The sequence below is a fragment of the Mauremys mutica genome, chromosome 21 (genome assembly GCF_020497125.1).
Source record: "Mauremys mutica isolate MM-2020 ecotype Southern chromosome 21, ASM2049712v1, whole genome shotgun sequence".
Classification (NCBI taxonomy): Eukaryota; Metazoa; Chordata; order Testudines; family Geoemydidae; genus Mauremys; species Mauremys mutica.
The window spans coordinates 14,998,030-15,011,452 of record NC_059092.1 but is presented as its reverse complement, the minus strand read 5'-3'; the positions used below and the strand labels follow the sequence as shown (position 1 = coordinate 15,011,452).

Here is a 13,423-nt window from a genome sequence, read left to right as displayed (position 1 = left end):
TTTCATAGACCCAGCCCTAGGGGAGGTTGTGTGTGCCAGTCAGTCAGCAGGGCCTCTACAGGTCTGCAGGGGTATAAATACCATCCCACTCTTTCAGTCAGCAGGAAGGGCAATGCAGAGACCTTGTCCTGTCCCAGCTCCAGCTGCTTCCTGCCCTTCCTGTTCATTCTTGAAAGCTTTCCCCCTAACCCCAATCTGCTATAAAGGAGCCCTTAAAAGGGCAACACCCCTTTTCTTTCAGCTATCCAACAACGACCCCACTCGCATAAAGGTTGCAGTGGGCACAGTGTCTCCAAACCACAGCTCCTTTGACACCTCATGGCTTGCTTGAAGAGACACTACCAATAACCAGTTGTAGAGCTGTGAGATAAAAACCATCAATGATTAAGAATGCTACAATTCTTGGGTTGTGTACTGGATGCCTCCAGGATGTTTACCTGTCGTAACCAGTTGTTATGTCCCAGTTTGAGATCCAGAGGGCAGGTTCTCTTCCCATGGCGGCTCATGAACTGTTTCCATTTCCAAACATACTTTTCTGACAAGTAGAGCTGGCGAAGCTCAGTTCTGCCGGGAGCTTTCCCATTGGCTTCTGTACCTACAATATCAACACAGCTTAAGGGAACTGTCAGCTCCCACTCCCTATGAACACACCTTGTGCAGAGAAGCTCAAAGAGTTCCCTTTCCCTGTGAATACAACCCCCTGCTTTGAGAAAATAGAGGATTCCATGTAGTTCTGTTTCTTTTTCCTGCTGGAACCCTCCAAACCCCTCTAGGAGCACCGGGAATCCTCCTGTGCTCCCTTCCGCTGCCATTTTCAATCCTCCACTGGGCCAACCTTCCCTCTGGCCAAGAAATGCAACACATGACTTCCTTGGGAACTCATCAGTACTGCTCTCGAGTTGGCTGTGAGGATTTCTGTAGTACTTCCCTCCGATGTTCCCAGAGAGTGTGCCCACTGCCTCTGCAGCACTCCTGTGTCAGGTCTGAAGGAGTCCGGAACGCCAATTCCTCTCATGTTACTGCAATGTGCTGATACCAAGGCACAGAGCTGGCCCTTTAAGTACCCAAGTTGCATTAATGTGTTACACTAGGTGAGTCCTGCATATTATAATCATACTGTACATTGATAATCACATTGGTAAACTGGGAACTGCTCAGCACATGAGCCTTGAGATTTTGTAATTTATATTACGAAGGGATGGAGTTTTCAGAATTAATGATGTACAGACAATTATTCATCACAACAGCCCTATAAGGGAGGTGGTATCAACCCATTCTATAGACAGCCTGAGGCAGAGAGAGATTAAGTGCCTTGCCGAAGGCCACAAAGTTAGTCAGTGGCAGAGCCTGACGTAGAACTCAGTCCTGGGGCCCAACCTTGTATTCCCACCATTACACCATATTGCCTCCAATGTCTGATTTTATTCCAAGAACACTCTCAGCTCAGGGGTTGAGCTACAGGCCTAGCAGCTCCTCGGAGATGGCAGCGCTGAGTCTGCCCGTTCTGCAGCTGAAGTAGAAGAGCAGAGATTATATCAGCTGTGAACAAGAGGGAAGGAGACAGGCAGCAGTTTTAGGACCCGCTAACTAGGTCAGCACTCAAACCTGGCCACATACAAATGTTCTCTGCACAATTTCACTCCATTTAGAAAAGAGAAGTAAAAGGACAGGACTCTACCTCGAGCAGGGAGGCACTTTTTCCAGGCCTCATATGATGCTTTGGGGTCCCTCTTGAGCCAGAGCTGAGCCTGAGCATGGATCTCATTGCTGTAAGGTTTAACAGTGGTGAGAGCATCGACAGGGATGTCCTAGGAAGCAAAGGGAAAGCCTCAAGTCTGTGACAGCCTCAAAAAGCAAATTTTGTTCCTGAGACGAACTATTCCTGTGGCAGAACAATCAGACATGCCTGCACAATGGATTGGTAAAACACAGCTCTCCACAGGAGGAGAGGCAACTATAGCAGCAAGGTTTGTGTTCGATGTAATCAGAACGCTAGTTTCAATTATGTAAGTTTAGACCACTTTACTTCAGTGCAAATGATACTGAGCTATCTGTGTACATCCCCTGCTTTCTGCCCATGACACTGATGACCTATCATTTAAATGAAGATGCTTTATTCTAATGTAAAAGGCTGATACTGCTATGGAGTTCCGTATCCCACGTCTGATATCGGACAATCCAAGTAAGACACCAGGGTCGTGACACATGCTCCAGTTGTGAACGGGTCACACAGAGAAGTTGATCAATTTTTGGTCTAAACTTGTTACAGCTCTACATGTACAAACGTTCAGTTGAGATAAAAATCAATAGATTACCTAGCTTTTTTGAAGCAAGTACAAGTGCTGTAAGAACCTGTATAAAGTAACAGTCATTGCCTTGAGGGCCCTCTTTCTATGCATCTTAAAGCTGTGCAGGAGAAAGTGGAGAGACCGTTAGATATATCCACCCCGTCACTGGATTCCACCGCATGTGGTCTTGTGCTTCTAGAGCAGCAGTGACCAGGAACAGGAAACCCGTACATATGGTATTTTTTTTCTGACACACACGACTGTGTCTCAGATCTCAGTCAGCTAACTGTCTCTTTGCTCAGTCCGAAGTGTCAAGGGAGGTACCTTGTTTTTCTTGCTGGTTGGAGCAGGCGGTTTGATCAGTTTCTGTAGAATTCGCAGGCACATTAGGGTGATGTTCTCAACAACTACAGGAGTTTTAATGTTCACTGCCATCAAGAAGAGGCTGAGAGCTGAAAGGAGGACACAGGGATTAATGCCATGAACGAGTATGCAGTAAGGCTAAGAAAATCCCTGGAAGAGGTACTACTGCCATATACACAAATCAAGAGTCTTCAACAGAAGACAAGATCTCATACCCTTGGGTTGAGCCATCACATTCTCATGGAGAGAAACGTGCCCGCGATAGGAAAGAGATCCCACTTCCCTTTGCCTCTAGTTCTACCCTCTCCATGCTCTCCTCCCAGCTCTCCTGTTGTATATACTGCCCCCATAAAGCCCACAGCTGACTCCCCCACTACTGACCCCAGTTACCAGCTCATCTGTGCTAGGATTACTACACTGTATCAGGAATTTCCCATTTTCAGTCACCTAACTCATGCTTTTTAAATTAAACTCCCTTATTAGCTGTTTGAACGTACCACAGCGCAGTCGCAGCTCCCAGCAGCTATCCTCCTTAGAGATGGAATCTGTTAGCAGTAACATTTCATACTGGAGGCTGCTAGCCTGCAATGGAAAAAGGTACAAAGCTTTACAAAGGCTCGGGGACAGAGTACAGTCCTTGGTGCTTCTTCAATATCTGGAGGCTGGGGTTCGGGGTACACTAATTTTGGCGATCTCAACTCAAAGCCTCTATCTGAGATGACTGGTAATCTGTTTGAGAGGCGCCCAGGATAGAGTGCTAAAAGTGAGGACTGAGATGTATTGGCAATGCTGAGCGGGGAAGCTAGCCCACCATCACGTCATGTTATGCTTGACTCCAGCCTGTGTCATAGCGCCTACCAAGACAGAAATGCCCTCGACTATGGATTGATTGGGAATGCCACTTTACTGAAATCAATTATTAGAATCAAAAGGCCATTGGAGAGGGGTAGGGGAGAAATAGTAAAATGCTGGAGTTCCTCACCAGATCAGGGTTTGCCCAGTGTCCTTTCAGAGCTGCAGAAACCTTCCCGATTATTAGGTCATTCATTTGTTGTGTGGCCTCTGGATTGTCTCTGATTTCAGAAGCAAAGTAAATACTATTAAATGCTGCTTGCAGACATTTCTCAGATACACAAAGCGCCTCTCATTTCAGTGTGGTTCATCTAAAATTTATAGCAAGCCTGTCCAAATCAGCACTTTTCTGACATAAGACCACAACTTATAAATCAACTTCTACAGAGGAGGAAACTGAGGCAAAGACATACTAATGTCCAACTCTCAAAGTAATTTATTTAGGATGCCAAAACTTGGGAGACCCTGTTCCCGATTTTCTGAAGTGCTGAGCATCCAAAACTCCTGCTGAAATACTGAGTGCCTTCTAAAAAACACGCTTACGCCATCTCAAACTGAGGCACTCAAAAACTGTGGTTACTTTTGAAAATGTTGACCCACAGAAATTCAGTGTAAATGGCAGAAATCGAGTTCAGGATGTCCACTAAAACCACTAGGAACAATCTTATTACAAGTAGGAGTATGTGTGAACTCATACACCACCACAAGTACAGAGCTTCCCAGAGCTCAGCTGTTAAACTCAGAACTGTTTGTTTGAAGTGGAGTGCTTACGGAAAAGCTGGATGGAAAAGCTCTAAATCCTTTACAATGGCAATACGCGCTCAAAGTGATTGAGCCACAGTTAACATTGCAGTGGGAGAGCTCAACTGGTCTTTGGGTGAAACTGGGTTAACTAAAGCAGGTCTCAGTGTCATTAATTATATGGCTACTTCAAAATGATTTTCCGTTAGTGCATCTACCTCACTAAAACTGGAACCAACAGGTATGAAGCGCCCTAAGCAAATGCAGAGCTGAGTCTAACCTGGTCAGAAGGCACATGAGCTGACGGACCTCCTCCCGCATCGTGGCTGCGCCCCGGCGCAAGTTGTAATCAAACAGCTCTCGGATAAGGCCCTGGGACACAAGAATGTGCCTGATGGCAGAGTTGGTTGCCAGGGCCCGGAGCAGCGTTATGCAGTGCTCAGTGACGGCTGAAGCACAGCCATAGCATTTTGTTGAAGATGTGTGGCCACAGCCTAAGACAGACAAAGCACGATATTGGCTGGCAGTAAATGTAGGCTGGACAGTGGTTCGGGATGATTTGGTTGCTGCCTCTCTCTGCTGGAGATCATATTCCAGGAGCTCCTTTCTAGAAGCAAAAACCTTCTGTAAACATACAAAAGAGAAGGAGAAGAAATTAAAACTGCAGGATTTAACCCCTCCTAAACTAACTTTTAAATGTCGTATTTCAATGGAACTAAATGCAAAATGGTGAAGAAAAAGGAGAAGCTGCATATGATCATCATTTTTTAATTTATCCACGTCTCAGGTTATGGTCACTTAATATATTTCATACAGAAACATTTTTATCCAAAGATCTCAACATACTTTAAAACGAGTAATTTATAAACCTCACACCGCACTTATGAGGTAGGTAATTTTTATCTCCATCTGACAGAAGGGGAAAGCAGAGAGGCAAGGTGACCTGGACAAAGTCACCACACATCAGTGGCAGAACTAGCAAGACAACGGGGGAATCCTGACTCCCAGGCACTTCCTCTAACCAGTAGACAACGCTCTCCCCATGACAAGCATTATGTTGCTTAAGGGTTTGGTCTGCAGTGCCTGAGAATTAACAGCTGTCTCAGCGTTTAGGAAAGGTAGCTCATGGGTTTACTGAAAATCTGCTACCTTTCTTCTGCAGTGCAGCCCTTATTGTTACTACCGGGGGTCAATTTAGAACAGCCACAGCTCGCTTTGCATTTTTTATATCAATTGTTTGAAGCAATTTAGGACACTGGGTTGCCCAGATTGACAACGAAGTGAATATTCATACCTGAATGATCTTGGAGAGTTCATCAAAAGAATTCTTGCAGTCACCACAGTACTCCTGCGCTAGCTGTAGTATGTACCTGTTCACACTAGCTGAGGAGGAGCTGATCCCACCACTGCTACCGGAGTCCTCCTGAAACACAGGAAGCAGGGAAAATAACCAGCAAGTTTACAGCAACAAGTAGTCACACGAGAGGACTATACAAACATTAAGCTTTCTACTACAAAAACCTGCTGGAGAGGAGATGCCCCTTTGCCATTCTCTGCAATAACTTTGTAATATCTAATCAGGCAAGAGGAAGATTTTTCAAAACAGGCAAGACTAAACACACACAATGACACTCTCCGGAAAATACCAGAGAGACTCATGTACCTGTAGACCACACACTACGGTACTGGCTAGTTTACCGACACGCAACTGGCTTGGCAAGCTGCTTCATGTAAGCCTGGAGTGTGAAACCAGGATGACAGTTTCAGTTGTAGAAGAGGATGGGTTAGATAAAGGCAGCCTAAGAGCGAAGTCTATGGATCCACAGGACTCGATCTAGCCCTAGCAGAAACACATTCACTTCATTCCCTTCCATCACAATCCTGATTGAAATAATGCTGCTTTCTGGTACGCAGCATTAAGGCCAGTGTCTTATTAAGCCTTGTCTTGGCTAAGGTCAGTTGCGCCTTATACTGGAATTTGTCTATCCCACATTACCTGTGGCTTTTCGGGAGCAGCCTCGTTTACTTTGCACAGCAGGTTTTCCAGCTGCGGTCGGTGTCCCATCAGCTGATGATACACTCTGTCAGCCTTATCCAGAAGAGTGTTGATATTTGTTACTGCCTTGGAAGAAAGAAAGTAAAAAAAAATGGATGTCACATTCAGAGAAGATTTTTATTCCACCTTTAAATAGTGTTACACCCGCCAGCAGAAACAGTTGTTGATTCGTCCATCAGTTCTGCCTCTCAGCGTCTCTGACTTAGAGGCAGTGCTACCTACAAGGCTTTGGGTATATGGGCTCCTGGAAGTCATCATGGCCACAAGTCAGAGCCTAAGCACACATCATCTAGTTAGACTAACTTAATCTGTGCATGTGGAAAACAGTATAGAACCAGGATTGTTTGTGCTTCCTCCCACGCTGCCTTGGGTGGGGGTAGGGGTGGAGGGGCTCCCCATAAACATCTGTGAAGCTACCTCATTATCTTCCTTGAGAAACCTCCTTAAACTCTCCTTTGCCATGATGGCTACAAAAACCTTGACATTCGTTAGGATGCTGGTGTGCAGATACCACTGCCTCCCATGATGACCAATATTGGCTCGTTGCTTTCTTGTACTCCCCCTCTGTTATCTCTTGTCTTATACTTAGATTGCAAGAGCTTTGGGGCAGAGACTGTTCTTTTGTTCTATTCTTGTACAGCACCTAGCACAACAGGGCCCTGGTCCATGACTGGAGCTCCTAGGCACTACCCTAATAGGAACAACAAATAATAATACTGTAATCAAACACCCCTCTCACCACAGAGCCCTACATACATGGAACCGATGGATGCTACATACACGGCACTGGATGGTGGCTTTGCCAAGCCAAGGAAAGCCATTTTACTACTTTTTTAAAGAGTTGCCTGCCTGATGCAGAAGACACCTCTAAGTGAGACACTGTGCTTTACATCCCCTGAAATGTTGGAGGTGGGAAGGGGATCCTGTACAAGGCTCAGTGCCAAAGCAAACTTACCTCCATGATCAATGCCACGTCCTGCATTAGCCACTAAGGAGTGACATAAGGTACCCCCCCCCCTTCCAGGCACCAAGCACACTGCCTCCGTAATGCTCCCAGCTGAGATACCACCTCTGACATCACTAGATTGTTGGCACGTCTAAGGGATATTGTGTTTTGTTAGGAAACTACTTGTACTAGTCTCACCTTCTTCCGATCCTCTTCATTTTCTATTGGATCCACTGCACAGCAAGGCTTGGCATACAGCATGAAGTCAAAGCGAGCGTATTTACAGAACCCACAGGCATTGCAGAGGAAAGGATCCTTCTCATCATAATTAATGGATCTGAAAAGCAAATCAGAAGAATTAAAGGGGGCAATAAAACTGTTTTATTGGGGTGCGTGTTTGAATGACAGTGGGGAAGGCTTCAACTTCTCTGTGTGCACGCACACACACTCGCACAAATGAGATGGATGGGCATTAAAACACCCACGCTGCCACAATACCGGTTGGTAGCCTCACAAATACCTGACCACTTGAAGCACATTGGGTGCGTTTCAACAACAAAACTTTGTCTTCATGTCCTGCTGTACGGTAGTGCAGTGTGGCTGTGAGCTGTTATATGCCTGCCATATTTCTATACAGTAGGTGGAAGCATTTCAGTATATACACACCAACAGGATCCCTCTAAAGAATCTGCAAAGCACCTTGGACCCTTCAGAGTTGGGAGGGGAGACAGACTGGCTGGACAAGGAGACGGGACAAAAAGCCACCGGGAGAGGAGGGTACGGGACAAGGAGTTGAGGGAAAGAGAAGGAAATTAATAATTCTATAGTCAGAGCAGGGTTTGAACAGTGGCAGTAAATAAGCCCTGTGGCCAGACTGCGAACAATGAGGCTAAAACAAAACACTGAGTAGCTAGCTGCTCATTCAGTGAGCACCATCCATCCTGCGAAATGACTGAGACACAGGTCATGTGGGGGGAAAAAAACAACAGTATGTGATCGTTAGTCTATATCATAAGGCACGTCAACAAAGGCACCAAATTAAGATTTCCTGGGCAACCTTAATTCTGGCATTTCCTAATTTTGGAGGGCTTGACTTTGCAACTTTTTTTTTTTTTTAAACGTAGCTTTTTAGATGTTATATTTGGTTTCTGTTATTTGGATACATTCACAGTATATCCCTGAAAGCCTGTTTTATACTTGTGGACTATATGATTCTGATTAAACTACATGAATGTGCAGTTTTACCCAACAGGGAGGCAGTGGTATCTGCAGTTTTACCCAACAGGAGGCTGTTTGCTAAGCATGACATGGTACACAGTGCTAAGGCCCTACCAATTACTGGTTCTGGCTGAAGGAATTATAGACTCACCTGCACTTGTGGCACTGGTACACATTCTCGCCACAGTTCCCACACACCCCAGGGTTGGCTGGGACAGATGCACTGCACCGAGGGCACTGCAGGGTTTCTGTGGAGGCCTGGTAATTCTCATAGAAATCTGCAAATTCAATCATCAAGTTTGAAGCCACAATGGGCAGTGGCAAATCAATCTTCACCTCTGTCTGGCCTGGGGTCAGCTGTACCTTTTTGGCTTTGTGCCAACGGGCAGGCCTGGGAAGGAGAGGAAGAAACATTCATTTAACAGAACAGTAACCTCCCACTCACACACACAGAAGCCAAAAACAACCATCTCAACTCAAAATCTACTTTAATCAGCATGAATGGAGAGCAGTTCTAAGATTCATTTTCTTAGCTTGTATATTGATATTATATGTTGCCAGAAATGAACTTTAAGCTGTTATCCTCTTCGTAGCAAGAGACTGTTTAGGATTAAAGAGCTGTTGATGCCTCATGGAAAAAACTAATTTTACAAACCCTTTTTCTAGGGATTTTCATCTCTTTATTAGTAAAGACATCAGTATGAAGACAGGATATTTATTTCTAAAGATCTCATCTGCTCCTCCTTCTTATTCCCAACCTGAAGTTAGAATCCTCTCTTTGTGACATCATAATCCTCTCCTAGGCAGCCACTTGTGATGTCACTGAGGATTAGAAATTCAAATAAGCAGCAGGATAGATTAATTCCTAAACCAAAAAGATCCGATTCTGGCGAGAACGTCTCAAGAAGAAAAGAAGTATATAAGCAGAAATGGGATAGACGGTCTAACATGTTAAAAAGGAGCACTGTCTGGTGGTTAAAGCAGGGTATGGGAGTCAGATGATCTGGGTTCTAGTTTTAGCTCTACTAATGACTATTGTGTGGCCTCGGGCCACTCACTCAACCTCTTCGTACTGCAGTTGCCCCATCTGTAAAAGAGGTAACCCTACCTCATCAGTGGTGTGACTATGTTTAATTCATTGTGTTGGTAAGGGGCTTTAATGTCTTTGGAGGGATGGAGATGGAGACATTCAAAGTAGAAGCTTTCATGACATGTCAGTGGCTTTAATATTTATCTTCAAAAAACAAGCAAGTTATTTGCTTAAACTGTATCTGCGCGCACAAATTTTGCAGGCACAAATCAGACTCTAGGTTTTGAAAAACCTAGAATTTGGATGGTTTCTTTGGTGCTTTAGAAAACAAAGATCCCATTGCAGTCCCACTCAATGGCGCAACTGAGGCGGAGGCGGATAATACTCTCAGAGGGAATGCAAACACAAGCAGCCAGACAGACAAAATCAGCCAAGTAGTGGAATGGCCAGGAACATGACTTGAATCTGTTCATCTCGGCAGAAGCGAGGGCATTACATTCAGAGGCCTACAGCTACAGGAGTTTTACAGCCATGGCCGTCATTGATTCTCTTCTCCCCACCCTCCAGAAGGGACCAGGGAGTTTCATCAAGTACACATCCTGATCCGTGTGCCTTAGCTGAGGAGCTGGAAGATTAAATGAAGTCCTCTAATTCAGGAAAGTGTCGTATCCTATGCCAGGAAACAATCAGCCCCATATCAAACTTGTATTTTGGCCAAGAAAAATATCCTGACACCACTGCCAAACCCGAGAAGTACATACTTGTTTTTCAGCTCCACTATGGCCTGCACTGTCCTGTTGTTGTAATAGAGGTTGATAGTCCGGACCATTTTGGTCCTTTTCAGATCTCCTATCTTCACTGTCACTTTGCTAATGGTGTGGCTGCCAATCAGCTTCACCACCTGCTGGGTAGTGGTGTACCGTGTGTCCACCTTGATGGAAGACAGCTTGATGTACTGGGAAGAGAAACAAAAGTGCTATTAAAATCCTCAGCCAACACAACCAGATCCCAATGAATGGAGAAATACAGCAATTTAGATGGCTATAAAGGCTGGGATCTCTACAGTCTGAAGGGAAGACAAACAGCACTGATCACTTACACAGAACGGAACTTCTGGATTGTTGCAGACAAGACAAGGATCACTCTCCAAATAATAGCCATCAAATTCCACCAGGCCAGACAGCGTGCTGGATAGAGAAAACATTAAAAATATCTGTACTTTGGCGTTCACTCTGCTTTAAACACAAGTCATTCAGAGAAGCAGAACAGATTTAGTTCGAGTGTTTTCTTAAGACCAGCTGCAACAAGTCTGTGATTTCAGCTGAGGCCCAACCCCACCAATATTTTAACAAAACAAGTTTACACTCTCTGGTGGAGCGCAGCTGAAAAGTTCTTGTAATGTGCTGGAGGAAAGACAGGAAGAACTCACTTGTAAATGTTGGAATTAGGATGGTTGGTAAGGATGTGGTTTTGGGTCCGGAGGATCTCAACAGCCTTTTGGGAGTATTCCTTCAGCTGAAATACAGTTAAACAAAGGAGAGAAGGCGGGGAAGAAATACCTTTTATTGGACCAACATCAGCTGGTGAAGAGATAAGTTAAACAAGTGACTCGGGCAAGAAATAATATCTTTTCTGCACCTTCCAATTTAAAGCAAGTTTATGATTTTTAACAGCACAAAGGCCATACAGCCTCCCTCCCTATGCATGCTCTATACCCACGAGAAGCAGACTTTCACTGATACTAAAATTAGCCTTCTACTGAAGTGATGATGCAGATTACTGTCAAATGTCTGTGGAATGCTCTCACCTCTTGTGCATATAAATGCACAATTATCAGAGCAGCCCACGACACCACAGGCCCCTGAGAAACCATACCACTTGCCTTTCTTTTAGGTCAACACTAATGACTATAATGTACTTCTTAGGGTTGAAGCAGATTGATACCTGTAAATTAGAGCTGGTTGGGAAATGATTTTCTTCTGTGAAAAACAAACAAAAAAACCTTTTGTTTTCCTCTTGTCAAAAAAATGTCTTCAGTTTTTCAGATTTCACTGAGAAACTGTTTTTCAGGTTTTATTTATTTTTTTAAAGAAAACCCATTTTGGGGGAAATTAAAATGAAGTTTTGATGAAAATTTCAACACAGAAGTTTTCCATCAAAAAATGTTTCAACGGCAAATATGATCAGCTCTACCATTAAAGTTACTCTTAACCCTTGGACAGGGCCACACATTTAGAAAGAAAGGAAAAAAAAGACGAAGTGGGGGAGAGGCCCTCACTTCAGCTGTTCCAGAGGGACATCATACCTTTTTCTCAGTCTGTTGTGTTTTCAGAGAGAAGTATCCCAGGAGATCCACAAACTGGGCAGCTTTCCGTCCATAGGCTGGGAGTTCTGGCCATATTGACCACATGAGATCTAACAGCAGCTCTTGCTGAGACTTGTTAGAGTTCCTGATGGACAAATTACAAATCAAATCAGTTTCTGGAGATTAGTTTAGATGTGCTTTTCGTACCCAGCTCTCACAGGAGTTACCCAGGCGAGAAATATACCAGTCAGTCAGTCCAGGCTGCTGCAAAGTACACACAACAAAATCACCTATGTTGTTTAATCACTCCTCTTCTCTCCACTGAACTAAGTCGAGCATCCTGCTGAATGGTCCTGTGACAACTAACCATAGAGGAAGCTTAAGGAGTTCAGCCCACAGAATTTTGCCCTATGCATAAATAAGAACATAAGAGTGGCCATACTGGGTCAGACCAAGGGTCCATCTAGCCCAGTTTCCTGTTTTCCGACAGTGGCCAGTGCCAGGTGCCCCAGAGGGAATGAACAGAACAGGTGTTACATCAAGTGATACATCCCCTGTCACTCATTCCCAGCTTCTGGAAAACAGAGGCTAGGGCAGAGGTGGGCAAACTATGGCCTGCGGGACCATCCTGCCTGGTCCTTAAGCTCCCAGCTGGGGAGGCTAGCCAGCCCCCGGCCCCTCATCTGCTCTCCCCTCTCCCCTGCAGCCACGCCACCATGCAGGCAGTGCATCTTGCACCTGTGCACCTCCCAGGCTTTCCAATAAGCCAGTCCTGCCGCTCTGAGCAGCATGGTAAGGGGGCAGGGAGCGGCGGGGATGGATAAGGGACAGGAGGTCCCGGGGGGGCAGTCAGGGGACAGGGAGCAGTTGGATGGGGTGGAGGTCCTGAAGGGGCAGTCAGGGGGTAGGAAGTGGGAGGGGGCGGGTGCCAGGCTGTTTGGGGAGGCACAGCCTTCACTACCCAGCCCTGCATACAATTTTGCAACCCCGATGTAGCCCTCGGGCCAAAAAGTTTGCCCACCCCTGAACTAGGGGCAGCATTCCTGCCCATCCTGGCTAATAGCCATTGATGGAACTATCCTCCATGAATTTATCTAGTTCTTTTTTGAACCCTGTTATGGTCTTGGCCTTCACAACGTCCTCTGGCAAGGAGTTCCACAGGTTGACTATGCGTTGTGTGAAGAAATACTTCCTTTTATTTGTTTTAAACCTGCTGCCTATTAAATTCATGATTTCAATATGTGCATCACTTGATAACAATGACAGTCTGCACCTCTCTAGAAGAAAGAAAGTGATTCTCTCACGATTTCCAAGTTGTACAGAATGGAACAGACAGCCCAGACTCCACACAGTAGAAACTGAACGTTCCCTTTGGGTTATGATCAAAATCCATGGCAGTGAATGAGCCACAAGTGCAGTTAACTGCAAAAATGGTGGAAACAGATCCTCAAGATGACGCTGTCAGCCTGAAGGCCTCAAAACACCTGCAGAATGGGCAACTGAGCTCCAAGACTTCAGACAAATAAGAACTTTGTCGTCTGTCCATCTTAGTCCGTAAACTCCTTTGGATAGTCTATTTTGTGACTTGCACAGTGTTGAACACAGACTCAAGAGCACAACTCAA

The 13,423-nt window shown here is 45.2% G+C and overlaps 1 protein-coding gene across 7 annotated transcripts in view; it reads right to left on the bottom strand.

Annotated features, from left to right (window-relative positions):
* Nucleotides 1-13,423, bottom strand: part of UBR4 (ubiquitin protein ligase E3 component n-recognin 4) — a 111,861-nt gene that overhangs the window by 28,829 nt on the left and 69,609 nt on the right. For all 7 annotated transcript variants that reach the window (XM_044996083.1, XM_044996086.1, XM_044996085.1 and 4 more), the window contains 14 exons: nt 11,800-11,944; nt 10,924-11,009; nt 10,594-10,681; nt 10,256-10,449; nt 8,616-8,855; nt 7,445-7,583; nt 6,241-6,366; nt 5,539-5,667; nt 4,525-4,868; nt 3,634-3,724; nt 3,149-3,233; nt 2,613-2,740; nt 1,679-1,808; nt 438-595 (listed from right to left, as the gene is read on the bottom strand). In XM_044996083.1, coding sequence (XP_044852018.1) covers nt 438-595; nt 1,679-1,808; nt 2,613-2,740; nt 3,149-3,233; nt 3,634-3,724; nt 4,525-4,868; nt 5,539-5,667; nt 6,241-6,366; nt 7,445-7,583; nt 8,616-8,855; nt 10,256-10,449; nt 10,594-10,681; nt 10,924-11,009; nt 11,800-11,944 — 2,083 coding nt within the window. The remainder of the gene's footprint in view (nt 1-437; nt 596-1,678; nt 1,809-2,612; nt 2,741-3,148; nt 3,234-3,633; nt 3,725-4,524; nt 4,869-5,538; nt 5,668-6,240; nt 6,367-7,444; nt 7,584-8,615; nt 8,856-10,255; nt 10,450-10,593; nt 10,682-10,923; nt 11,010-11,799; nt 11,945-13,423) is intronic.